This window comes from Cydia pomonella, chromosome 24, assembly GCF_033807575.1.
Source record: "Cydia pomonella isolate Wapato2018A chromosome 24, ilCydPomo1, whole genome shotgun sequence".
Taxonomy (NCBI): Eukaryota; Metazoa; Arthropoda; class Insecta; order Lepidoptera; family Tortricidae; genus Cydia; species Cydia pomonella.
This window is the reverse complement of record NC_084726.1, coordinates 12,817,981-12,844,542: the sequence shown is the minus strand read 5'-3', so window position 1 is coordinate 12,844,542 and position 26,562 is coordinate 12,817,981. Positions and strand designations below refer to the sequence as shown.

Sequence of the window (26,562 nt, the reverse complement as noted above, 5' to 3'; positions counted from 1 at the left end):
TGACACATAACTACATACACACGTAGAAGATACGAGCTGTCAACTGACATTTGTTGTTTATCGCCTAACTGTCAACAGTGTCAATCCGAGAGTTGTGACGTCATCAGAATCTTCAAAGACGTTCCGAGTTTGGTCACGTGACGTGTGCTAAATGATATTTTAAAATCAATATTTACAAAAATATGGTCATTACAGGTCCCCTAAAAGTAGTTTAACATGTTCTAATAATCCAAAATAATTTATTGGGATACAATTCTGCCCTAAGGTTTGTAGATGGAAACAACCCTATTCTAACAAATCCACAATACAATGATATTGCATCGTTTTATCACAGAGTTCCTATGGCCACCTCCTGTGTCCATCATCAGTTCAGCTCAATAGTACCATCATATTGCATTGTCACCTAACTTATATGTACGAGTATGTGAAGTTCAGCTCAATCTAAAAATGGGAAGTGGGTCTAATTCAGCTTGCAAGATTTGACCCGAACATACATACAGATATTGCAAGTTAAGCAATAGTACTCGTAATTATTTTATGCAACAGTTGTATAAGAAGGGTCAAAAAAGGCGAGTGGCGTGAGTTACAATGTGAGCCGGAGCCGAAGGCGTAGGCGAACGTTGTAAAGGAATACGCTACGAGCCGCGGCCGGCCGGTCGGCGACACCTTCTCGTAACACATTAGGCCCTGGTACTTGCTACTTGCTAAATTAAAATTTTGGACAGTTTTTTCTCGATTTTGGCCACCGTAGCCTACGGAGACTATCAAGCAACGCTAAGCGGTCTTCGTAGTCAATGGGTGTTGCTATATTACGGGTGGCACATGCGTGTTTCTGACTTATGAAGTAATTGTTTTTACTATGCAACCAAATGAATATTTTGTAAGTTGGCAGCAATGCACTTAGTTTTTTTTTTGTTCTGATGCACTTAGTTTATAACTGTATTCGTTTTGATTTGTTAGATCGCAGTAACGTTATAGCGATTAAAAGCACAAGTGCTGTTATGAGGAATAGACAATATAGACTTTTCTTGAAACCTTTTATGTATGTTCTTATATTCGTGATAATGAATGCATAAATGACAGATAACAGTAGAGGAGTAGGAAAAAGCTTATAAAATGCCCGAGATACAAGGTGTCACCTCCAGTCAAAAGGATGATCAAACGGCTGACTTGTAAAAATTGGCATTAGAACTTAAATACATATTTTGGGGACAATTTTCCACAGATCGACTTATCCCAAACTAAGCAAAGCCTGTACTAGGGGTACCTACTAGGCGACTATATACATACGTATGTACAAAAATACATACTTACATGCATAGAAAACAACCATGACTCAGGAATCTGTGTTCTTAACACAAATAAATGCCCTTACCGGGATTCGAACCCGGGACCATCGGCTTCATTGGCTGGGTCACTACCCATTAGGCCAGACCGATTCAAAATGAAGCCATTTGTACGTCATCTGTGTATGTTTTACAATAAAGTTCAAATAAATAAATAGTAGCATGGAAATTTGGCTTTGCAACCTTGGTAACTAACAGAAAAGTTTTCAGCCAAATCTGTCATAGAATATTGCGATAATTGCTTGATTTAATTGCGCCAAATAGACATAATTGTTGTAATTATAAGACCATCACTGTTTACTCTAGGTTCTTTGGACAGAAAACCGGCAATATAAAATAAATAGGTAGATCTAATAGATGTAATTAAAGCCAAACGTCTCCGCTGGCTCGGTCACCTAGAGAGGATGGGAGAGGATCGTGCTGTGAGAAGAGTGTATGTGGGGCACCCGGCTTGAAAACGTCCCAGATACCGCTGGAGTGACGAAGTCCTAAAAGACCTGTTCGCCCTCGGAATACCCAACTGGCGTGAAGTGGCGCAGGATAGGGCAGAGTGGCGCTCTCTTGTGTCAGAGGCCAAGATCCTGTTTGGGTCACTGAGCCAGTGAAGTAGTAGTGATTTAGTGTAGTAATAGATGTAATTGTGTATGTGAATGTATGTAGCCTTCATAACGTTTTAAACGCAACACCTACTTTTCCGATTAGCTTCTGTTTCCGCTAACCAAAGGTTGTCTGGAAGAGATCGCTGTTTAGCGAAAAGACCGCCTGTTGTCTGCTTCTACATTGAATCAATTGTTTCTTTTCCTGTACATTTTTAGTGAGGTATGCCAATAAAGAGTATTATTTATAAAATTAATAAAACAACAAGTTTGAAGCATCAGACACATTTAATTTTATAAATCAACACAATTTATAAATTTAAATCGCATGAAAACATCAATTGAATCACAGAGTAACATTAAAATAATTAACTATGACATACAAACTAAATTAAAAGTAATAAGTCTCAATACTTTATAACGACGATGAGATATAATTTGATATAATTATAAATTGACAAAAGATTTGAAATTATTTTATAACTCATTTATTCATTTAACAGTTAATAAACATTTATATTCAAACATTTTTTTGGGTAACATTTGTTTATTAAAAAAAAATAGTACAGTTTATTAAAAAAACTATCAGCAGATATGACTTGTACAATTAACATTACATAAATTAGTGTCCTAAAATTTGAAGATATATTTAATAATATTTCTCTTTATTACATAAAAACATAAACACAATTTGAAGACATTTAAAAAAAACTGACAAATTATTCAAAAACTTCATTTTTGGAACTTACCAAACACAACCATTCATTCATTTTCTAGCTATTTTAACATCTTAAAAAGTATATTATTATAGTATACATATATCTCTAATATAATCTTTCTGGACATATATACTTTAGTATTTTAACTTAACATAATTGAATATCACCCACCCAGGTGGTCAAACCCGATAACTCGAACAAAAGGGTTTTTGAAATTGGAACTATGTGACATACGTGGAGTTCTAATTTGAATGAAAAAAATGTTTTAATTTATAGGGTTTGAACTCCCAGCCCTCGAAAGTTTTTTCTCGTTGAGATCGATTTGAAAAGTTTAAATACTGATTTTTGAATGTGGATTTATGAAAAATGCCTAGCAAAATATCAGTCACACGTAAAACGAACATTTCAATGTATTCAAGGATAGACTTCTAGTCAAATTGTAAGATGTATCATGCAGATAAAACTGACAATGCATGTATAATGGGCACAAATGCGTATCTCAAATCTCAACACACATCTCATTTTGTATGGGATTTAGAAACAGCGCGCCAAGCGGGACGTTATGGAAACTCAAAATCCCATACAAAATGAGACTTAACGCACACGCGTACGTCACGTTTCGCTAGCGAATAGGTACATTTACACTTAGGGGTACAGATCTATAGATCTTGTCATTAACGACGACGCGTGCTTTTACTGGTATTGTCTATAATTCTTGTAATTCTTAATGGGAATAAAGTTCTTAAACCATATTAATAAAGGTTAGATTTGAGAAATATCTGCGTCATCGTGAATGACACGAACGATAGACATAAATCCGCCACATATCTCCGGCACTGAAGGTATATTTCCTAGCTATTCTTCTACATTATTTCTCAAGCTTTTTAACTGCTTTTCAACATAATTCTCATATAATCTACGCCAAAATCAGTCATATAACTAGCGTTCTCGACTCACTACTCACGTAGGTACGTAACAACAACACGTTAATTTAACTAGTGTCCGGCCGAACTTTCGATTTCGACAAGTTTCGATATAAAAATCATGTTTTAGCCGAATCGGCTTCGGCGAAAAACCTTTTTTCTAAATTATTATTAAAGAGTTTAGAGGACATACCGGGGGCGGCGAAAAACTTCCGAACTTTTCGGCGCACCAAAACTGTGTTTTCGTAAATGTCCGATCGCAGTTTCGGTTTCGGTAACTTTCGGTTTAAAAATCATGTTTCAGCCAAAGGTGCAGTTTCGGCCGAAACTACAGCAAAACCGTATTTAGTGATTAGGTCTAACGAAATTTAATTTCTTTATTTTTATTTTACTGAGACACTACTGGTGCAGCATAGCTGAAACGTCAGATAAGGTAACAAGAATGAAATTATATCGCCCATTATATACCCCAAAATATGTGTACGAAACGCGACAGTTTAAAATGTTATAGAGCGTAAACGAAACCTTCGGTTCCGGTTTCGGTAATAACCTGGTTGCGGTCGGACTAACTTTAACTGACCTTTGATGTGTCTTATGTACTTAAATTAACTAATTTTCTTTTAAGATAATATTATAGGCCAATTCAAAAAATAACATGGATGTACAGTCAGCGTCAAATACTTTGTAGCAACCAAAGTAGTCAAATAGTTCGGTACACCATATATTTAGTATGGTGTACCGAACTATTTGGTCACTTTGACTGCTATAAAGTATTTGACGCTGACTGTACGAAAGTGCAGTATCAATAAAGCAACCTTTTGTTTATAATTATCGTAATACATTTTTACAATGTTGTATGATAAAAAGGGTTTTGGAAAATCTTTTAAAAAGCATCTTATTTTATGGACCCATCAAAGGGTTTCAAATACTTTTCCGCAGTTTTGTAAGATATTATAGTAAATGACTGTATCTGTACCTAGAACATGACAATAGTGTAAACACAGTTCTAGTAAAGTTTTAAAAATATATAGAAGATGTTATTAAAATACCAGAACAAAAGGACGGCTCGGCATTTTATTATTAAAACACTATGAATTTATCACAATCGGATGCGACGCCAGTGTGATAACCGCCTAACGCCCGCACACATATACATATATCGTTTTTATACAAACTTTTTAATTAAGAGGAATTCCTAGTTGCGATTGTTCTATTCGAACGCTCTCGGCTGTTTCCTCCCTGGATTTTTAACCTAGAGCAATGTTTTTTTCAAATAAGATCAATATCATCAACATCTGTGCCGCTATCAAGCGCGCTAGAGGAAGAGCCCCTGCAAGATGGTCGGATTCCATAAGACAAGCATGTGGTTCCATGCAGAGGGCAGCTCACATAGCCCTTGATCGCGTTATATGGAGGGACATAGTTGTTGGTCACGATCCTCAGGCATGAGGGAACGACGGAGAAGAAGATACAAATATGACATCAAATATCCAAAAAATCAAAACAGCGGCATAGATTATTTCTTCCTTTTGCAGTTTTTTTATAATGATTGGTTACGTTTTGATGGAGGAAACAGTCGAGAGCGTAACCTCGTTTTTTGGGTTTTTTTGCGTGGGAATTTTAGTCTGAACTGCACAACTGCAGTTCAGACTACTTTTGCTATTTTTTTGTAACTTACAAGAGGAGTTCTCATTAAATTATTTGATATTTAAGAACGTAAGAAGCGATAAAGACAACTCCTTATCGCACGCACGCACTCCCGCCCACCGCAGCGCGACAGAAATATAGCTTCAAAAATTCGAGATTTGAAAAGTTGCTCAACAAGGAATTATTCTTAAATATCAAATAATTTAATGAGAACTCCTCTTGTAAGTTACAAAAAAAAGTATTTATAAAAGAGCAATATACATAAAGAGTTTTAAATATTAAGTAATGTCCTCAAAAAAATAATGACTTCATTAAACTCAAGTCACGGGCTGATGTCATACATCTTAAGTATAGATCGGATCAACGTGCAGTTTACATAGCAAAGTATGGTTGGCAGAAAAAGATATGCAAGTATTTTTAACATTATCATAAACAACTAAAATTTATTCAATGAATTTTGGTGTTAGTTGTTGACATCAATTACCCGAGTGTGTATGGCGCTTTGTCAATAGAGGCAGATATTTGTGACACCTCGGCTGCTCCGATATATCTGATGGAGATTGTATATCGTGAGTCACGTTAAGCTCATTTTACGGTATCACTCATGTATTACTCATATTTAAGATAAGATAGTCTATTGTGCTCGTTCACAGCAACGTGACATATCAAAGCAATGTATATTCTATTCTCAGAACATATTCTGAGAATAGAATATACATTGATTTAAACTTTCACGATTTTTGCACATTGTTAAATTATAGAAATAATCACGAGTTAAATTTTAAATTTACCTCCGACGTTTCGTGGACAGCGTTGGCCCTGTGGTCTCGGAGAAGATTGGCTAAAGTTGACATCAACATCTAGCCGCTCGACAACAACAACGCCGTCCTCGAAACGTCGGAGGTAAATTTAAAACTTAATACACGATTAAGTCCTGTTTCTACAATTTAATAATAAACAGTAAATAATGGAAAACCTATGTTATTTGACCCTCTTTCCGTGTCATTCCTGATGTAAAAGCTGTCTATCCTGATTCCGCGTGGTACCGCGACAAGCGTGATGGGCATCTTTGCACCTGGAAGGGCGCGGGACGAGTTGTTTGAATAAGTTCTTAGACTTGCGACAGTGTAACTTTAACTCTTTTAATTTGTTCTTTTAGGAATATGGGAAACACATAAAACATGTGGGTATACAATAAACATACAATAAAATAACTATTTCGTGTGATTAATGGCTTTTTTCTGAGGATAATATTATCACCCTTCCATACTTTTTTGAAGATCAGTCAAGCCTTTTAGATTTTGTTATAATTTATATTATTAGTACGTTTTATATATAATTGAATGAATGAATAAGATCACTTGACATTTATAATAGTTACGAGTAATTATCGAAAATAATAATTACAATTTATTTAAATTTACTTAAAAGTAGATATTTTACTTAAAAAAATAATACATTGTTTAATCGATAATTAAAATTTACAAAATGTATATTAATAACTGGCGGAAAAATGTTTCTTTCGCATATACTACTTTGTCCGTTATTAATGGTTTTTATAACTTATTTCCTTATGTTTAATCGTATAGCGTTTTCCTTAAAATGTACGCTTTTGAGAAGTATGATATATTATGCAAAATAAGTTTTTGGCAAAAATTTCATTTTTTGTTCAAGCTTTTATGACTGACTGTACTTTTCTTTCCACAGTTTAACAACTCTAAAAACTCCAAACACAATTGCGTTTTTTTATCACTGAGTTCCTACCTCTTGTCTCCATCATCAGATCAGCTCGACTTACATATGTATGCAATTTTTTAGCTTCATCGGAAACCGGGAAGTGGGTCAAATTTATCTTGCAAGATTTGACCCGTACAAACATACATAGTTACTTTGCAAGTTAAATAAATGCTTGTTAAAAATGGACATACTGTGAAAGTTAAATGCAAAAGGTTTCTCTTGTATTTTTTTTTAGTTTCTCTATTTATTTATATATACAGAATCAGAAACTTAATGTTAAATATCATTTATTCGATTGACGTTCTTATTTCTTTTTGCATGATTAACCCAAATACTACAAATATGCGCAAATTAATTTGATAAAAATAATTATATTTCCACCTTGATGTACCTAGTGAGGGCTAATTAAAATATGTAATATTCATCTCATAAAGCTTGATATGTTTTAAATTTTTAACACGTATAATACCTTACTGACACTCAAAATAATCTACACATTTTTGTTTTTGCGCTTTTGCCGTTCCTAATTCAAGTCGATTACGATAAAGGTAATAGGTGAAATGTATAATTAAAGCTTAATGGTAACATAAGTTCAGAGAAACTTATAAAATTAGAACCTTTGTTAAACAAAATTGTCGGCCTCAGTAGTGGACTGGACACTCAAATCTGACAGTTACCAATTATGGACACATCGCTTATAATTAACTATCACAAGGTTCATTGCCCACCGGTCACCTTAATAAAATATTGTTTTACAATTACTTAGAACGAAAGGTTGTTGACAGTAAAATGACTAAACAGTTAAACAGCATCATAAGACCACAGAGCAAATACTATGAATTCGTGGAACCGACAACTTAGTCACGTTTCTGCGTTAAGTATTTGTTTTGTAAAGAAACGTTACACATTGAAATATTTAGGGGCGTCCCTCGTCTACACTAAGCTTATTTAAACAGCAATCAGCCAATAATGTGGATGATAGGTATTAAACAGGGACTTATTTTGTTATCTTGGACAAGGAAGGGGCATCCCCGAGTTAGGTACCATCAGCATTAATAGCATAAAATAACGGCCCAAAACTATCGACCAACTGGAATTTTGTAAATAGAGATATATTTCTTCAGTCTGGGTTCAAAATGGCCTACGCCCATAACTTATCTTGAGTTATAATAAATCATTGGCTCAAATATGCAAGAGTGATAAAGATGCAAATATACGAAGGAATGAACGAAGTTTGACGAAGTGGTTCGCGGTAGCACAGATTATACATATAATAGTCCTAACCGTATACTCGGTAGTGTCCGGCTGAAGTTTCGGCAGGATTGGGCATAAAAATCGTGTTTCGGTAAAACGTTCAGTTTCGACTACGAAATCGAACCGTCGGTTTCGGTATCGGTAATAAAATCGGATTACTGATTAGGTAGATTTATTATTCGTTTGATATTGCCAAGTCATTCAACCGAACACTTAATATTTTTATAAGCTCTCGTAAAATTGGCCTTGCTATTTTCTAGACTTCAGACAAGCGGCAGAATTGAATCGAATACCTAACATATTATTGTACCTAAACAAGATGCACTTTGTATGTAAAAATAGTAAAAAACAATATTTTAAAATACGAACGCGGCTCCTACAGTAAAAAACCAGTTTTGTCTAAAAAACATGGCTCAGTTGGTCTGAGCCTGCAATTTTTGTGCGGACCCACCTTGGACCTTGAACGGTTTAGCTTATTCTTATTGCATCGTACTGATACTGAACTGACCGAGGAAAATCGTACGTCTAAATAAAACTTATAACATAGGCATATATTTTAGAGGTTTGTAACTTCGAGCGACACAGGCTTCCGACGCGTCGGAAGGGTCGCCCAAGCGATATTTTACCGTACAAATCGTTCTGCCATTTTTTGCAGCAACATATAACAATCTATGAGTATGCGAAGTGTCCATCAAAAAACCCTAAATAGTTGGCGCCACCATAGCGAACAACTTTTTGACTTCGATAAAAAAAAACAAATCACTGACATCGCACTTCACTCCGTCAATAACGTCTAAGTTCATGTCATGTCCTTGTGCTACCCTAGCGCCACCGGAGATTTTGAAGAGATTGTTCTCCTTACCTCCACTGAACGCATCTAGGGGCACGGTAATGCCCCCGCCAAGACGAGCAAAGCGAAGCGCAAGGGCACTACCTACCTTTTTTCGAAGCGCTTCGCCGTTGTTTTGTACCCTCATAACTTGGGTTTGAGTTATACCAGATAAACAAAATTCTCGGGATATAATGTCAATAGTGAACTTATTACGCATAAATTCAATGGCATAGCTCTCATACTTTCGATTTTATTCATATCTAAAAAAACCGATTTCGTCACTGACTCACTCACTCACTGTTGATCATCAAAACCTTTAGGGTACGTCCTGATGTCCATATTAGCCAGCCATATATTTCGACTAAGGAGTAGAGTTTGTGACGTTAGGGCTTGTAGAGTTAGAAGCTTGGCTCTACAAGAGATCTGATATATTTTTAACAGTGTGAGCCTTATGGTCTTGGCTGTATTTTATATACATATGAAAATGTTTTTGATGATTGTGCGTTCCGTGGCCCTCGGGCTAACTTTACGTATTTATTTATTTTATTATGCTAATTAGTTTCACAGCACTATAGACATCTAGAGCAATTAATGAATAGATAAATAGCACACCTGACGAAGGGATTATATCGGGACTTTTTAATATCATATCTTATCAGCATTGACATTTTAATAAAGGATTTACTTTTGTAAATTCTATTTACATTTAAGGTAATGCTCATAGACAATGCTCAATCATAACCGATTAGGTAAATCCCCCACTGATGGGTGATTCTCAGAATTACATTTGTAATTGGGTGAATCAACTTTGTTATGGCGTTAATCTGTCCCGTTGTCCAGGCGACAATAGCGGTACAGTTTTTAATACCAACAATTTTAAATAAAAGCATAAGGAGAGCATTTTGGAAGGGCTTCCGTCCGCGAAGAATAATTTCCGTGACAAATACAATTTTTTGAGATTAAAACTTTATTTATTCGTATGGCATTATGATTATGAGTCGTTCTACAGTTTAACAGATTTATATCTAGGTTCTTTACCCATTGGGCTGCGTTCTCACTAAACGCTATTAAGTCCAGAGGGTCACCAGGGTACATTCGGTTCGGGCACTCGTTAATAATAATAATATGGTGGATAGATTGTATAGGCGCTCCGCAATCGCATTCCGGGGGTGTTTTTCAGATTAAAACTATAGTTCGTTTTTAGCATTAGAAAGAATGCAAGCGATATATACGTGTCTTTTTATTGAAAATCACTTTTGAAAAATAAGTTTTTGGCAAAAATTTCATTTTTGGTACAAGCTTTTATCGCTGACTGTACTTTTCTTTCCACAAGTAACTAATACTCATCGAGACAATTCTAAAAACCCCAAACACAACATCTATAATACATAAAAATGAAGCGTGAAGAGTTGATTGTCAGATATAATTACTTTTATTAGACATCGCATTAATTTACTCTGGGCTATAAAAGCTCTAATTTTTAACACAAATGACATATATATCCACTGACACTCAAAATAACAGCAGCATTACGTAATATCTAAAAATATCAATTCAGATAACTCTGTGTGTGGGCGATAATTTTATTCTAATGGATTTTTTTATCTCTAAATATAAAACAGTACCATTATGAGTGGATCTGCTATTCTCTTTGTTATTGTCCCGTGAGCCAGGGGACAATCGTAGCAAAAGTTAGAATAACCGTTGTTCCGTTGTTGTTGTCCGTTGTTCTGCTAACATGCTTACAAGGATCACTTTGTTGTCCGTCCGTCCGTCTGTCTGTCTGTCAAGACCCTTTTTCTCAGGAACGCGTGGAGGTATCAAGCTGGAATTTATATCAAATACTCAGGTCTACTGTCTCTTGGCTGTGAAAAAATCTAACTTCTAAGACAACGCAACCACAAGATACAGCTGTTCATGCCGCAAATTTCCGCAAATTTTCGACACTTGCAAGGGAATCAAAACCTACAGGGTACTTCCCGTGAACTCAGAATATTGAAATTTGGTACGAAGCAACGTCTTATAACACAGATAAAGGAAAAATTGCGAAAGCCGTTAGTTACACAATACATGAAGGTACAAATGGCGGACTTAATGCCTTAAGGCATTCTCTACCAGTCAACCAACACCTACAGGTTTGTATGGAACCCTCGGTGCGCGAGTCCGACTCGCACTTGGCCGGTTTTTTTCATTTGAGATCAATGATTTATTATAACTCAAGACATACGCCGTTCCAAAATTAAAGCGCTTACCTTGTGACAAATTGTAGAAGTTGCCTTTAGTCGCACCTGGGCAAGAGATTAATGTCCTTCTGGGCATTTTCAGCAAATCGACAACCATTGTGCCTATTTTGCGTGAAATCGAGGTAGGTACTCTAACCACCCCAGCTTCTCCACCAGCCTAGCAAAGCTTTCAGATTGCTGACCGCTAACAAACGAGATGTGCACGTGCTAAGCAGTTCCCGCTCACCGAAAGAGAAAGAGACACGCTCATGTTTAACAACGAGTACGACAAAGATGAATGGAATGCGAAAATTAATCCAAAATAACAGATATCTTCGTAGGTATGCGTGTGTTTGATTATAATCTATCTATAGTTATACACTGTGAGCCAATTAAACCTGACAGATTTTAAAGGTGTATTCTGGACCGCATTTACAGACTAAAGTGACATACAAAGTTTCCTGAAATCGGTCTTGTTTTAGAGAATATGAAAATTTTTGAGAAAATTTGTTTCTTTTATAACTTAGTGAAAAACGCCGTTTTAGCTGTGACGCTGTCACTTTGCGACTTGGTTTAGACATACCTACTGACAGACATTAAAGTTTAAAAGTAAACTCGCAATTTTTTATCTGTAAATAAAGAAAACTACTCCTTCGTTGTTTTTTTTTTCACCAAGGTGTAAAAATAAATAACGTGGTCAAATGCTCCAAAAAAAATTTTTTTTGGGATTTCTGCACAATCCCAATAAAAAATTTTTTGGATCATTTGGCCAAAACTCATTTTTTTTTTACTCCTTATGACCTAAGGAATGTATGGTTAAAATCTGTCGGGTTTAATTGGCCCACGGTGTATAATATCATTGTTTGAGGTAGGGAACCCTAAAAAGCCCTACAATTTTTGAAAACCGCAGGCTGAAACCGCACTTTAAACGTAAGAATGAACCATCAGTGGTTAGGCGAACCGCGAAACCTAATTTTGTACTAGCAGTTATGCTAATGAAACCAGAGCTAGAGGAAGCGATAAGTGACAATGGAACGTAAAAGTGGGTGTCGGGTGTCGCAGATAACACTTGATTTTATATCCTAAATACATACATATAAATAATAATAATAATAATAATTCAGCCTATATACGTCCCACTGCTGGGCACAGGCCTCCTCTCTTGTGCGTGAGGGCTCGGGCTATAGTCCCCACGCTAGCCCAATGCGGATTGGGGACTTCACATACACCTTTGAATTTCTTCGCAGATGTATGCAGGTTTCCTCACGATGTTTTCCTTCACCGAAAAGCTAGTGGTAAATATCAAATGATATTTCGTACATAAGTTCTGAAAAACTCATTGGTACGAGCCAGGATTTGAACCCGCATATATATATAAATAAATAAATTATAAAATACAAATGTACTCAGATTGTATGTTGTCTCTAAGATAGAATTTAGTATAGACAGGATTGTCACCGTATTTAAGTATCGCGTCCCGTATTTTTTCCCGTCCCGTTTTAATCCCGTATATCAATACGCAGAATATGTACCTATACAGTCACGTCTGAAAATATCGATACGGACAAAGTGCCAAAAGTATGTATACACGACCTTTTGGCACTTCGTCGTCCGTATATTTGATTATTGACCGTACAGTCGCCATCAGATATATTGGAGCGATAGATGCTCACAAAAATCTGAACAGTTCTCTATTTGCAAGGCGTTAGATCAGTGGTGGGCAAACTATTTTCATGGGGGGCCAGAATGTCTAAGAGGAGGGTCAGAATTGCAGCGGAACTATATTTTGATTTGCGATTATCGTGGGCCAATGCCCATATAATAATTATTTCATAGGACCGTCGGCGGGTCGGATAAAAGCCTTCCGCGGGCCGGAGCTGGCCAGCGGGCCGTACTTTGCCCGCCACTGGGTTAGATAGAGCGTGTTCAGATATTTGTGAGCACCTCGGCTGCTCCGATTTATCTGAATGTATGAAACCGGATGAAGCGATAAATGACAATGGAACGTAAAAGTGGGTGTCGGTTGTTGCAGATAAGGACTAATTGCAATAACTAATGTACTGGGTACCATAGGGAAATAAGACCTAAGCATAGTGCTCAGGCTCACTCCTAGCGTAGAAAAAACCCGGAAAAATACGGGAAAATTTCCAAACGACTCGTTTTCTTCAAGTTTCTTTAGAAAAAAAACAATGCAAATTTCAGTTACAATACATCCGAAAGAAACGAATACCTAAAGCCGAAAAAAAAACAAGTTTTTTTTTCGAAAAAAACAATGCAAATTTCAGTTAGAATACTTCCGAAAAAAACAAATACCTAAAGCCGAAATAAAAGCAATTTTTTTTAACTTTGTATTTTTCCATATGAATTTAATTGGACATTTAAAAAGGAAGGTTAAGGTTGCACCGGTTGCACGTCTAATGTGTTAGTTTCTGACATTTTATATATTTGACACTGTCATCACTCATCAGTGGCATTGTGTATGACGTATTGAATTTTTCTGAATAAAACAGGAAAAAAAAACAGAAAAAAACGAAATTAGGTAAAATTCCCGAAAAAAATATTTGTTTTTTTTTTTCGGAATTTTCATACCTGGGTGAATCAACTTTTTTGTTTTGTTATCCTGTCCCGTTGTCCAAGGGACAACAGTGGCAGTGTGGCACAGTTTGTTTGAAGAGACGTTGTATGCCTTTCTATTAACATGATTAGTAAAAAAAGGGGGCCCATTATGGACATTGGTTATAACGACCACAAAAACGCAAGTTTGATACATTTAAGTACAGTCAGCATCAATAGTACCGGATGAAACAACGCGCCAAAAGTATCTGACATTCCGGATAACTTTTCCAAACATAGATTATTCTCTAAAATTCACATTCAAAAGTATATATTTTACAGTCTTAGGTGTTCTACGTATAGAACCATCACGGTTTATTAAGCTGTTACAGAATGGTAAATACTTTTGAAGCGTTGTTTGATCCGCTACTTTTGATGCTGACTGTACCATAAAATCAGTATTTCAATGAACTTTTGTCCCCTGGACAACTAATCGTAACCATGGCAACGAGTGACGCTAAAAAGTTGATTATCCCACCTACTCACTCCATACATCAGTTTTATTACCAAACCGCTTATTATTTGCGTAATCACATACCGCGTCATCTAGCGTCAAATACCAGATTTATCAGTACCGTTACTCGCCACGCTCGTTGAGCTCTGCCAACATTATCGATAAAAAATCGATATCAGCTTCTCTCAAGAGAGAGGGAAAGTAAGAGCGACAGTGTTAGATTAGATAACGATTTTTTTCCTCAGGAAAAGTGATAATTGTTCTATTGTAACACTAAAATATCAATCGGTCAAGGGCAGATAAAAACCAGACGCCCCAACGTGACTATCTTAAGGCCACATCGGTCACGGTACCTGACCAATTGTCATTGTCTGTGGTAAAGTTGGTCAAATAGAACTATTATGGAGTACTAAGGAAGTTGAAATTTATTTATTTATTGCACAAGTATGAACAAAGCGTTTCCGTTTCAGCTTGGGCAATATGCTTTCGTATTTTTCTGAAACAAGGTGGATTATCACAGTAAATTTACTGCCATCTTTAGACACATGATTTAAACTTTTAGAACGCCATTTGACTTTGATCCTTATTCTTTCACTGACATGTGTTAAATTTGTTAAATATCAAAAAGTGGCGTCATCTTAACGAGCACAACCCAAAGGTTCTGGCGCCATCGCTCAAAACGATGCCGCCATATCTTTGGCCTTTGATCTATTGGATGGCGCCACTTTTTGATATTTAGCAAATTTAACACATATCAGTGAACAAATAAGGATCAAAGTCAAATGGCGTTCTAAAAGTTTTAATCATGTGTCGAAAAATGGCAGTAAATTTACTGTGACTACAAAGTTTTCTTTGACAATCCACCTCTATTTCAAATTCTCTTTGCTGAAACGGAAACGCTTTGCTTTGTTGGACGCGTAAACTCATGGTGGCCTCACCATTTTACGCGGCCTTAAACGCTGGTGACTGCGTCATCTCAAACGCAGTGCATCTCGCTTGCATCATGAAATTCTGTGAACAGGTTCGATAATTATATGGAACTTTTTTTGCCTATTCGGTTTTATAATATTCTTCATTATGGCCAATATGGCGAATTTGATTTCTCGAGGTATACAGCTCAGAGCCACTAGTATTGGGTCATTACCTATAAAATTGGCGTTTTTGTTCATAAGTATTAGTCATGTCATAGTTTATTTATTTTAATAGTAACTTCGAAGTATTTTTTAATTTCATTAGTCCACTACATAACAACGATTTTACATACAATTATTTGCTACTTTTATTGTTTTATGTATTCAGAATACCGCCCTGAAAACAGCTCTTTTCATGTGCTGCCGGCTCGAGTATTTAAATGACTTATATTTATCTGACGGGACAGATTAAAAAAAAAATGAAATAGAAAATATGCCTTTAAAATGTCTCAGATTACTGGCAAAAATTTGTGTGGTTTGAAAATGCCATCACAAATAATCCGCAAAATTCATTGTATGAAAAATCGAATTTCGTTGAAGTTCTCCATACAAAACGCCAATTTCATAGGTAATGACCTAATAGTTTACTGCTACTTCAATAAAGCATTTGTTTTTCCTCCGCGTAGAAAGCTTTACAATCTTTCAACCTCTATATCAACTCCTTTAAATAGATTTCTTAAAATAATCCTTATTTTAAGGAACTCGAACATGGGAAAAACACAATCGTGGCTCGCATAAAACAAACCACTCAGTTATTACTACACCTTTCAACAATCTAAAATTACTTCGTTTTGCAATCATACTGTTAGACGCCATTTTTATTAGAAAAGAACCCGAAAATGTTGACGTTTCGAAAATAGATCGATAACTGAAATTATACCAACAATCTAAAATTACTTCGTTTTGCAATCATACTGTTAGACGCCATTTTTATTAGAAAAGAACCCGAAAATGTCGACGTTTCGAAAATAGATCGATAACTGAAATTATACAGTGTATGGTACACACCTGCATTCAAATTATCAACTCAGCTCTGACCTTCCATGAACACATTCTTGACGTGTCTAAAAAGGCTAATAAAAACCTGGGTATCATGCGAACCGCTTTCCAGTTCCGAAACACTAGAATTGCGTTAGTCTTGTACAATGCTTTTGTCCGTAGCCGACTGGAATTTAACTGCATCGTATGGGATCCAAACTACCAAAAGTATAAGGATATGGATTGAGAGAGTCCAAAAAAAATTCGCTCGGTATCTCTACAAGATGCTATACGGCCCCTATCCTTTTCTCTATCCCTCGTTGTTTGTGGCAGTGGCAGGTATGGTCGGAATGGAAACGCTAGAGTTCCGGAGGAAAATGCTTCTCACGATCCACTATGTCTTGCTTTTCCGAGGCAAAGTGGATAATCCTTATGTGCTCTCGAGCATACGTCTATTCGTTCCCAATGACTACGTGCGCGCAGGCACTCGACGCCGGCACGCACTGCTCGCAGCCCCGGGGGCGCGCGCCGAGCGCCCACGTCAAGGGCCCTTACACTTCTAAACGGTTTAGTTGGCATGGTCCAGGATCCTGACCTTTTCAATCACAAGTTGAGTGTTTTGTGCTCGAAAATATACCAATATTTAAATGTCTTTATCAAACGTCCCTAGACTGAGGCAGTTGGGAGATCTGCATAAAAAAATGTTAATGTTATATAATTTTGTAATTATTATCTTGATTTATTACGATTTTTTTTGTTTCTATTTACTTTATTATTTGTAATTAATATGATTTTGTACATATGTTTTGACATGCTTTTTCCAGGTCCTGGCGCTTGGCCTCCGCTGTGAGCTGGATATGTGTTTGAAAATAAATAAATAATAACAACTGATAATTCGTAAATCTTATCGCAATGACGTAGGTTAGGGTCCACAGAACAGATAATCACATGAGTCACACGAACTCGCCAACAAAATGGCTTGCCGCGAGAAGTTTTCTTCTACTTGTATGTAATTTCTATGTATGTATGCATTAAAAACCAGCAACAGAGATAGATATAGTTACTTGAAAAGCAGGACGTTTCATAATGAGAGCGTAACTTCAATTAAATGGCAGCAGTTTTGTCTGGACTGCGGGGGTTTTGGCGAGTATCATAGTTTTTTAGAAACCTCAAATTTTATAACTATACAAGCCAGCTAAAAGTTTGGAGTTGAGCAGAAGAAAGGGAAAATTATGCTGTATCTACATATACATTTAAAGCTGGGCATACACTAGGGTACGGTACACTTGCGTAGTTTTGCCAACTGCACAGGTAAAAATGAGCGATGTGGCTTTCTACTGTGCAGTTTCCTAACCAGCTTTAGCGGTGCATTTGAACAGTACAGGCAAAACTGCGTAGGCATACCCTAGTGTGTATGGCTAGCTTAAGGCACTGGTCCCACCGCGAGCGAGTAAGCTGTGAACTATCGGCTATTTTCTAGCTCAAGAAACGAACAAAAGATAATCGCTTTCGTGTAAATAAAAGAGAGAGATATATATTTATAGTTCATAGCTGGCTTGTTCACACCGCCGGCGAAGACACTCTCCCACCGCCCGGCGAGTAAGCGATAATTCCATACAATGTTTACTAGCCGCCCGCTGATTGTCAACTGTTTCTAGTACATAATTTTACTAGTTGATAGCCGAGCTCGCTGATAGTTGGCGGTGGGACCACTGTTTTCTAGTTGACCGCCGCGATAAAAGCTATCGACTATAAAACTAGCTCAGCGGTACTCGCCGGTGCCTGCTTGGCGATCAGACCGATCATTTTACCTTATGAGGTGGATGCGAGTGCACGTATTTACAATGAATTTAAAACAATCATATGAACTATCTTTGTTGTCCAGTTCGGATGACGATGATGATGTATTTTATAAAAGCGTGTGTGTAGTGGCAGTGGCAATTTTGAAGAGACGGAAGAAAAAAAAAGATATTTTAAAAAGAATGACAAGAAAATGTTGGATGCAAGAAATTAATTATTTCAGAAAAGAATGACCCACGGAAACTATTGATACTGGATAGGAATAGAATCGATAGACATAATAAAAAAGTTTGTCAAAAATTTTCTCGCACCCCGTATGTTTTTTCAAAAATCTTTAAACGCCAATCTTTATTAATTTGAAATAGAAGGAAGGTATTCTAAGACCATTTTCGCTTAGCAGTACGGAATCTGGTGGCTGCACTCACTGACCCAAAATCTATTTCCACCCTGTATAGGTCATTGGCGAATAGGGCCCTCTTAAGTTTTTTACCTTTATGCTGGGCCACCCGGCTGAGCTAGTGGAGCGAGTAATCGCCCGTCGCACGCAAACACTCGCTTATAGCTCAGCGTCTAAACTAGTAAAACTATACTCGCTTCTCGCCGCTCGCCCACTAGTTTGTAGTTTATAGTTTCACTCGCTTATAGTTTGTAGCCGGCGGTGGGACCAGTGCCTAAGGGTCTAGTGGCCTGTCCATCCGACCGTCCAGGAGATGTCTAGATTTTTATTTTATTTTTCAAATCGTAACCCTAGTCAGTCAAGAACATTGCTACCAGCTTACCTACTCCAGTTAATTAAAACATCAATTGATTAGCTATCTAATCGTAAAATACATTAACCAAGTTTTGACCTTTCATTAGCAACAACTGCAACAAGGTGTAATCGCGTACCTACTACAAAGTTCATTGTTCAATCAATACAGAGGCCCTACCGCGAACACCGTAGTTCGCGCAAATTGCGGGCATTTTTCTCTTTTACTCCAATTATGGCGTCATTAGTGTGACAGAGAAAGATGCCCGCAATTTGCGAACTTCGGTGTTCGCGGTAGGCCGTCTAACCTCCTAGCATCATTTTGCGTTCTCGCGCGCAACTCCATACATCTTGTGCGACTTCAAGTATGGACTCGTGCGCGAGAACGCAATCACGCTAGGCTATTTTTTTTTTAAGCTTTATTGCACTCATAAAGAAAAATGTACAAATGGCGAACTTAATGCCAAAAGGCATTCTCTACCAGTCAACCATTGAGTCAAACAGAGACATTTGTGTATGTTGGTGCAGGAAAAATTAATAACAAATAATTAGGAAAAAATAAAACGTGAAGTCAAATAATATTAAAAATATATAAATAGTTAAATACTACTACTTATATAATGTATAAAAGATAGACTAATACATATAATTATGTACATATACATGATGGTGAACCTTATTTAAGTTCTTCTGACAGAAGATGCTTGCGAAGTAGTCGTTTGAAAACGGGTTTGCGATAAAGAGAGGGAGGGAATTCCAGAGACGGATTGCCTCAAAACGGCGAAAGAGTTAGACATAAAACCAGTATGGTGAGAAGGAATCGAGAGTTTGAGAGAACGGGAGGAACGGAGTTCACATCCTGGACGGGGGGTGATGAAAGTGAATTTACGTTTAAGATAACCAGGGGAGGAAGGCTCGAACAAAATGGAGAATAAAATACTCAGGATTCTAAGGGACCTACGACGACGGATGGAGAGCCAATTTAGCTGACGGCGATAAAAAGAAACATGGTCGTATTTGCGAAGTCCGAAAATGAAACGTATGCCATTATTCATAAGACGGTCTAGCTTATTGAGGTACTCCTGAGAGATATTAGTCATGCACGCGTCCGCATAGTCAATAACTGGCAAAATTAGAGCCTGCACAAGTAATTTCTTAGTACCTACTGGGAGAAAATTCTTAAATTTATAGAGATAACGCAATGTTCCTGAAACTTTCCGACTTATTTTAGAGACTTGGTCATTCCAGGTAAGGCTAGGATCTAATACAAGGCCGAGATCTTTCACTTGTTTAGTTACTGGAATAACAGTAACTAAACAAGTATAGGCTAGACTAGCTTTATGTCCATCCCTTACTTGTAGATACATGATACAGTCATGGAAGACACGGGATTTGATTTCTACGTGTCATTTCGTACTTCGTATATTGTCACAGTAACAAAATCCAGTAGGTAATTATTGTCACCATGATGGCAAACGTATACGAGTAGTCTGTGCGGAAAGAGAAGAGTCGCTAGTCGTGGATAAAATGGGAACTAACATTATCAATTTCACACGGCATTGAAACCTTAGACACCTGTCTAATAAAAAGTAAACAAACTTCTGTCGTTTATATGTGATTGTGTATTTTTATTTACAAAAACAGCAAGATTTATGTATATAATAATAACGAAACAGGGAAAATTTGTACATAGTTCAACCAGGAAAATTACATTTTAATATTATTTCGTTTCGTCAGCGGGAAAAAGCGGCTAAAATCTTCACTGTCGACTTACAAAACACACAGAACTTGTTTCCATTATAACGGGTATTTAAACTATTGCATTTAATATTAATTATTATTATTACCTATTCAATAGTCCCGCTAATAATTAATCTCCGACACGTAATCGGTAAGTATATTCCAGTATATTTATACATAAACCAAATGTATTAATTTACAGGTCACATTATCTTAGGGCCGGTACCGACGGACTGCAACTCGACTGCAACTTGTATGGGAACTGAATGCCGACTGCACTATAACTGCAACGTCGACGTGCAGTTCCCATACAAGTTGCAGTCGAGTTGCAGTCCGTCTGTACCGGCCCTTAACTTCCAAACAGTTTTGATACTTTATTCATAATGAGTACATGTAATTGATTTTCAGGATTGAGAAAAAATAAAGTGAGCCCCTGATAGTGTTTATAATAAATGCTTCGCTTTGACACTAAGGAAATGGTATAAGTCCTAGTGGATAACACTACAATATTCACACCTATACCTCGAATTTACCATGTAGTAGATGATATGCACAAATACCATTTAATAGACGATAGTTCTACGAGTCTCTCTGGTTGTTCTGAAGCTAACTCAATCATCATTTAGATTCAAGACTTCGATTATAATGAAATAAAGTTTTTCATTTAAAATAGTTATTTATTTTTAACATCGTATACTAGATATATTTGGATTCAATTAAGCCTGATGCTCAAAATACACATTGAGCCAATGTAGTGCAAATTATTTGTAAATATTTTTGCAATGGGTGTCACAAAGGCGCAAAGGCTGCGGTGGCTCGGTCATCTAGAGCGAATGGGAGCCGATCGGGCGGTGAAGAGCGTTTGAGGGAAAACTGTCAGCACGCCGCCCAGCCGGTCGACCTAGGTATCGATGGGCGGATGTGGTGGACACGGATCTACGCGAGCTCCAGGTTGAAGACTGGCGAGAAACTGCACAGGGCCGGGATCAGTGGCGAGCAGTAGTGTTGGAGGCCAAGACACACTTTGGGTCGCTGCGCCAGAGAAGTAAGTAAGTATTATTGCAATGACATAAGGTTCACCGAAATGGTGTCGCTGTTAGTTACGAAATATTAATTCATAGGTATTTAACAGTAGTTTTTGGACAAAGCAAAATAGAATAGAATAGAATAGATATAATATCGTGAGACCGGAGAGGTCCGGGAGACAGGGATCGGAACCGGTTTTTTGCAAAAACATCGAAATAACCATATATTTCGGTTTATTTTATACTCTAAATGTAGGACTCAGTTGTGTTTTCAGATAACGACTTCGTATTATTAGATTGCCTAATTAGAAATGAAGTAATTAACAAAGAACGAAAAAATACCGTTTTCGTTCCCATACAAAAAAATACCGGTTTCCGATCCCTGCCGGGAGAATCCCAAAAAGATCTACTCTTGCACTGTTTTTATATCGTAGATACTAAATTGATGTTTCGAATGCCCAATTTCTACCCAATTTACCCATCCGGTTTTGTGCTAAAATAACTATTGGACTGGGCAGATTAGATTGTAAATTAAACTCTATCTGGGTTGGTTGGATTGGACACATTCTTCGGGTTAAAGAAATTTTTACATTTCACTTCTTGAGATAAGTCGATACATACAAAAATGGTAGTCAATTCCGTGAAAACTAGTGCCTGTTATAGTGTTTGTAATTTGTAATTCATCGGTTTCATTTATCGAGCCGACACCAGGCTCCCTTTAGTGAGCCGTGGCAAAAAGTCGAGATAACGGGATTCAAGTATCATGATCTTTAGTGTCGTACTATAATTTGGTGTCAGTGTTGTCAGCATAAAAAAAACATAAAATAGCACTGGCCGAGCGTCAAATCCTATGGCTCTTTTCTTTCCGCACAGACTCTAGCAATGATCAGAGGGCTTACCGCGAACCACGTTCGACGTGTTGCCTCCCCGTCGCACTTACATACAAATTTACAAGTGCGACAGAGAGGCACCACGTCGAACGAGGTTCGCGGTAGGCCCTCTGGCCCTACCACTTAAAACGAAATTCGCTCTTGCATTTATTCTGTGCTCTTGCACATTCGAGCGATATACATTTCGATTTTCGTTTTTCGCAGTTGACCTTCAGTACCCCTAATTTATTCGATTAATTGTATATTTATTCGATAGCGAAACGTGACGTAGGCGTTTGCGTTAAGTGTCATTTTGTATGGAATTTTGAGTTTCCAAAACGTCCCGCTTGGCGCGCTGTTTCTAAATCCCATACAAAATTAGACTTAACGCATACATCACGTTTCGCTATCGAATAAATTTACACTATGGGTACTGATTCCTTGACCGTATTCATACAGTATCGAGTATTCCAATATTAAATCAATAATATCTTGTTTAATGTCGTGAGTAAGTGTTACATGAGGAAATTATTATAATTTTATAGAGAAACCTTTGTGAAGAAACGTTTTTCCGCCAGTTTCAAAGAAACGTGATGTTCTCAAATAAAAGGGTATTTATGTCAGTTCTCAAAAATAACGATATTCAAATTTTGATAAAACTCCTATGAGGAGATTATAGAGATAAGTGGAAAAAAGAGCAGTCTTTGCCCTACAGGGGACACTGCTTTTCAAGTTTCTTACATAAATAATCAAAAGCGTATCGGACCCATGACGATCTATGGCGTATTATTGAATTGACAACAAAATAAATCGCACCCTTTACCTTAACAAAACTTCAAATATATTTAATAGATCAGAGGACAGATATCTCTAACTAATCTTAATTATTTGGCAATCACATTAATATTAAATACTAATGAATCATAATCCATCTGCTCCATTGAGCACAAAAGACTGTATGGTATCGACCAAGTATTCTGACGTACCAACAGCTATCACCAGACAAATGTAGCCACTGTAGTGTACCACTTTAAGAAAAGGCCAGGTTTTATCACAGAAAACAGCTAAAGACAAAAGATGTAGATAGCTATGAGGGTTCACGATCCGCCATAGACTTGTCGCGAAGAAGAACAAACCAGATCTGAACATAGTTTCTCGTCTTATTAAGTCATATTCAGCGTTATTCTCTAATAATTCTTGATAAATGTCTATATACCGGTTCCACGCGAGAGATGATAGCAGCATTTGGCCGGAAAATAGTCCTATAACTTGAATTATCCTTTGAAAAGTCACTTTTGTTTTATATGAAATGCCGATCTCAGCTGTATGATCTTTTTCTAAATCTTCGCTTGTGTTTATTTCTTTTAACTGGTGATACGGCAATGTACTTACAGGGGTGCCTCTGTAGCCCCTTCTGGGTGGATTATTTTTAAGGAACACCAATATACCGACCATCATAGCGATAACACCTAATAAATCACAGATTCCGTCGATCCAGAAACCAGCAGTTCCAACCTCAGTTCGCTCTCCTTTTATGTGCTTTCTTTCTCTAGCTACATGACCGTCAAGGTCGTCTAAAAACATTCGAATTTGGAATAAAACAACTGCGAATCGCCGCGCTGTTAAACTCTGGCAGGTTAGAAGTTTGGCTCCGATCAAAGCCACGAAAACGTGGAAAAAAGAAATCATGTTCGGGGTCAGGAGGAGCCAGCGTTTTGAGATGCCAAGCGCTATGTCGACTATAGAACAAAAAGGTCCGTAGATATAATGGTTTATGTGATCTATCATCAATGCTTTGACCGTTGGGTGACATAACGGATTTATACTGCATGGAACCCATAGAACATCTTCATAATTTGTGTCCTTCAATATCGACTTAAACGTGGAGCTCTCACTGCTGTTTTCCGGTACATTTCCAAAAATATCTAGCCTATAATTCTGTATGCGTAGAAACAGGAATGTGTCCATATAAATGCAGTATATAAAAGTCACTAGGAGGAGCAAAGTGAGCACTTTGCTCGCTGTTGAAGACGGCCACATCATTTTCAATGTCAGTTTTATAATAGGGCTTCGCTATAACATCACGTGTTGGCGTGAATTGGGTCAGCTATTTCGGAATCCTTATTCAAAACATCTGCACGAGAACTGTTAAAATTCCGCCTTAAAACTTATCGAAAATATCGATTTCCACACATGTTTACATCATTACACATTTTTAAGTCCCTCACTAAAGAACACGATATTTGTTTATCAAGCACACATTGTTTTAAAGCAACACAAACGTTCCATCACCGCGTTTCAGATTACTTTGTTTTTAAAATCGACTTCACGATATTTCGCGTTCCCGTTTTTATGGGTACCGTGCGTCGTGCGCGCGCAGCGGTACCGCTAGGCGGAATGACGTGAAAACAATGGCTGACATCGAGCGTTCCCGCCAAAATTTATCACCACTATTTCAAAATAAACCTTTTTAAAACGGGATAGAGCGCAGTTTGACTTGACGCGTTTTTATGCCTGTTTTTGTTATGCGTGTCATTGAGAAACGAACTTATATGGAACGGGATAGAGTGTAGTTTGCATTGGCATGTTTTTATAGAACGTAGACCCTGAATTCCTCTCTCTAAGCGCAATTCCAGTATAAGAGAGACCTTGTCTTTAGTAATAATTATACGTAATGATAGTTCACACTTCTATGGATGGGGTTGAAGCGACTTGGAGTTCTTAATAACAGTTGGAATACTTGGAATATTAATACAAATGTTTATTTTTAATTACTTGTCATTACTGTATTTGTTGTTACAGATGTTATGAGTATGAGTTGATAATGTAATTAATTTGAGTAGAGCTGATGAATGATGACTGTTAATGGTTTGATTAATACATTAAATGTTAATTTAATTTCCGTTTTTATTTATATAATTTGTTGTGATGGAATATAGTTGAATTAATTTCAGTAACAACATTGTATAGTCTGCTTGCTTTTCTTAATCAACCTAACAACTTATGATGGGGTAGTATTCATATATTATTATGTAGTATATGAAATCGAAAATATTAGTTATAATTAGGGTTGCCATACGTCCCGTATATACGGGACTGTCACCGTATTTAAGTACGGTGTCCCGTATTTTTTTACCCGTCCCGTTTTTGTCCTGTATATCAATACTGCTGTAAAATACGTATATAATATATAAATGGACGCAATCATCCCTGTTTAACCTTTTGACCGCCACCGTCGGCTATGGCCGACTTCTGAAAAACTTGCCAAGGACGCCAACGATGGCTACACAGTTTCGCCAATGCAATAGGGACTAACGCAGGACTCCGTAAAGTTCAATTTCGCTTAAATAATCGTGATCGCCTGCGTCCGGGGCACGGCATGTTCCTTCGCCGTCTGGTGTTCAAAAGGTTAACCACATTGTTTCTCCTATGTGAGTTAAAGCTATGGGAATATGTATTTGCAACAACCCCGTAATGCTAAAATTGCTATCCCATTATCCCATATCCTTTCCGAATACTTATGGCAACCCTAGTTATAATCAGTGTTGGCCGAATGTTAATTAGAATCAACCATTACAAATCAAAGGTTAACTGGAAGAGATCCCTTTAAGGGATAAGTTCGCCTTTGTACTAATGATGAGTGTTTTATTTCCTGTTTTGTTTTCATTTCTGTACAATAAATAAAGAGTTTTACTACTACTACTAGAAATTTAACATACTTATAATGCATACTTTTCAGGTCTATGTGGAGATGACCATTTATCAGGTAAGCTTATATGTTGCTTCTAACTCTTGTGTTCGTACACATACTCCATAGAAGGTTTGTAGAAGACAGAAAAGCGCAAGCTCTTCCGTTCGGACTCTGAGCAAAGTATACAAATACAAGTGTTCCTCCCCTATGACTGTCTTCCCAACCCAAAAATTTTATGTGCCAGTCTTCTGTACGCTACTCAAAAATCCTTCTGCCATCAAAACTTCACCATCATAGGAAATTACATTACTAGCTAAGCTACCAAAGTTTACTTGACTGTGGAGCATATTTTTACTATAACATCATGGCCTTAAGAATGTCAAAGTAAAACACAAAA

The 26,562-nt window shown here is 37.1% G+C and overlaps 2 protein-coding genes across 2 annotated transcripts in view; both read right to left on the bottom strand.

The window, feature by feature from the left end:
* Positions 1-26,562, bottom strand: part of LOC133531144 (probable ATP-dependent RNA helicase DHX35) — an 87,977-nt gene that overhangs the window by 59,525 nt on the left and 1,890 nt on the right. The window lies entirely within an intron of this gene.
* LOC133531151 (ceramide phosphoethanolamine synthase) lies at positions 23,293-25,373 on the bottom strand. Its single transcript, XM_061869281.1, has one exon. It carries the CDS (start codon positions 24,515-24,517, stop codon positions 23,396-23,398), a length of 1,122 nt encoding a protein of 373 aa, XP_061725265.1. The 5' UTR covers positions 24,518-25,373; the 3' UTR covers positions 23,293-23,395.

What these genes read in the sequence shown, in the direction of transcription:
- LOC133531151 (XM_061869281.1), bottom strand. Translation starts at nt 24,517, where the DNA reads ATGATGTGGCCGTCTTCAACAGCGAGCAAAGTGCTCACTTTGCTCCTC.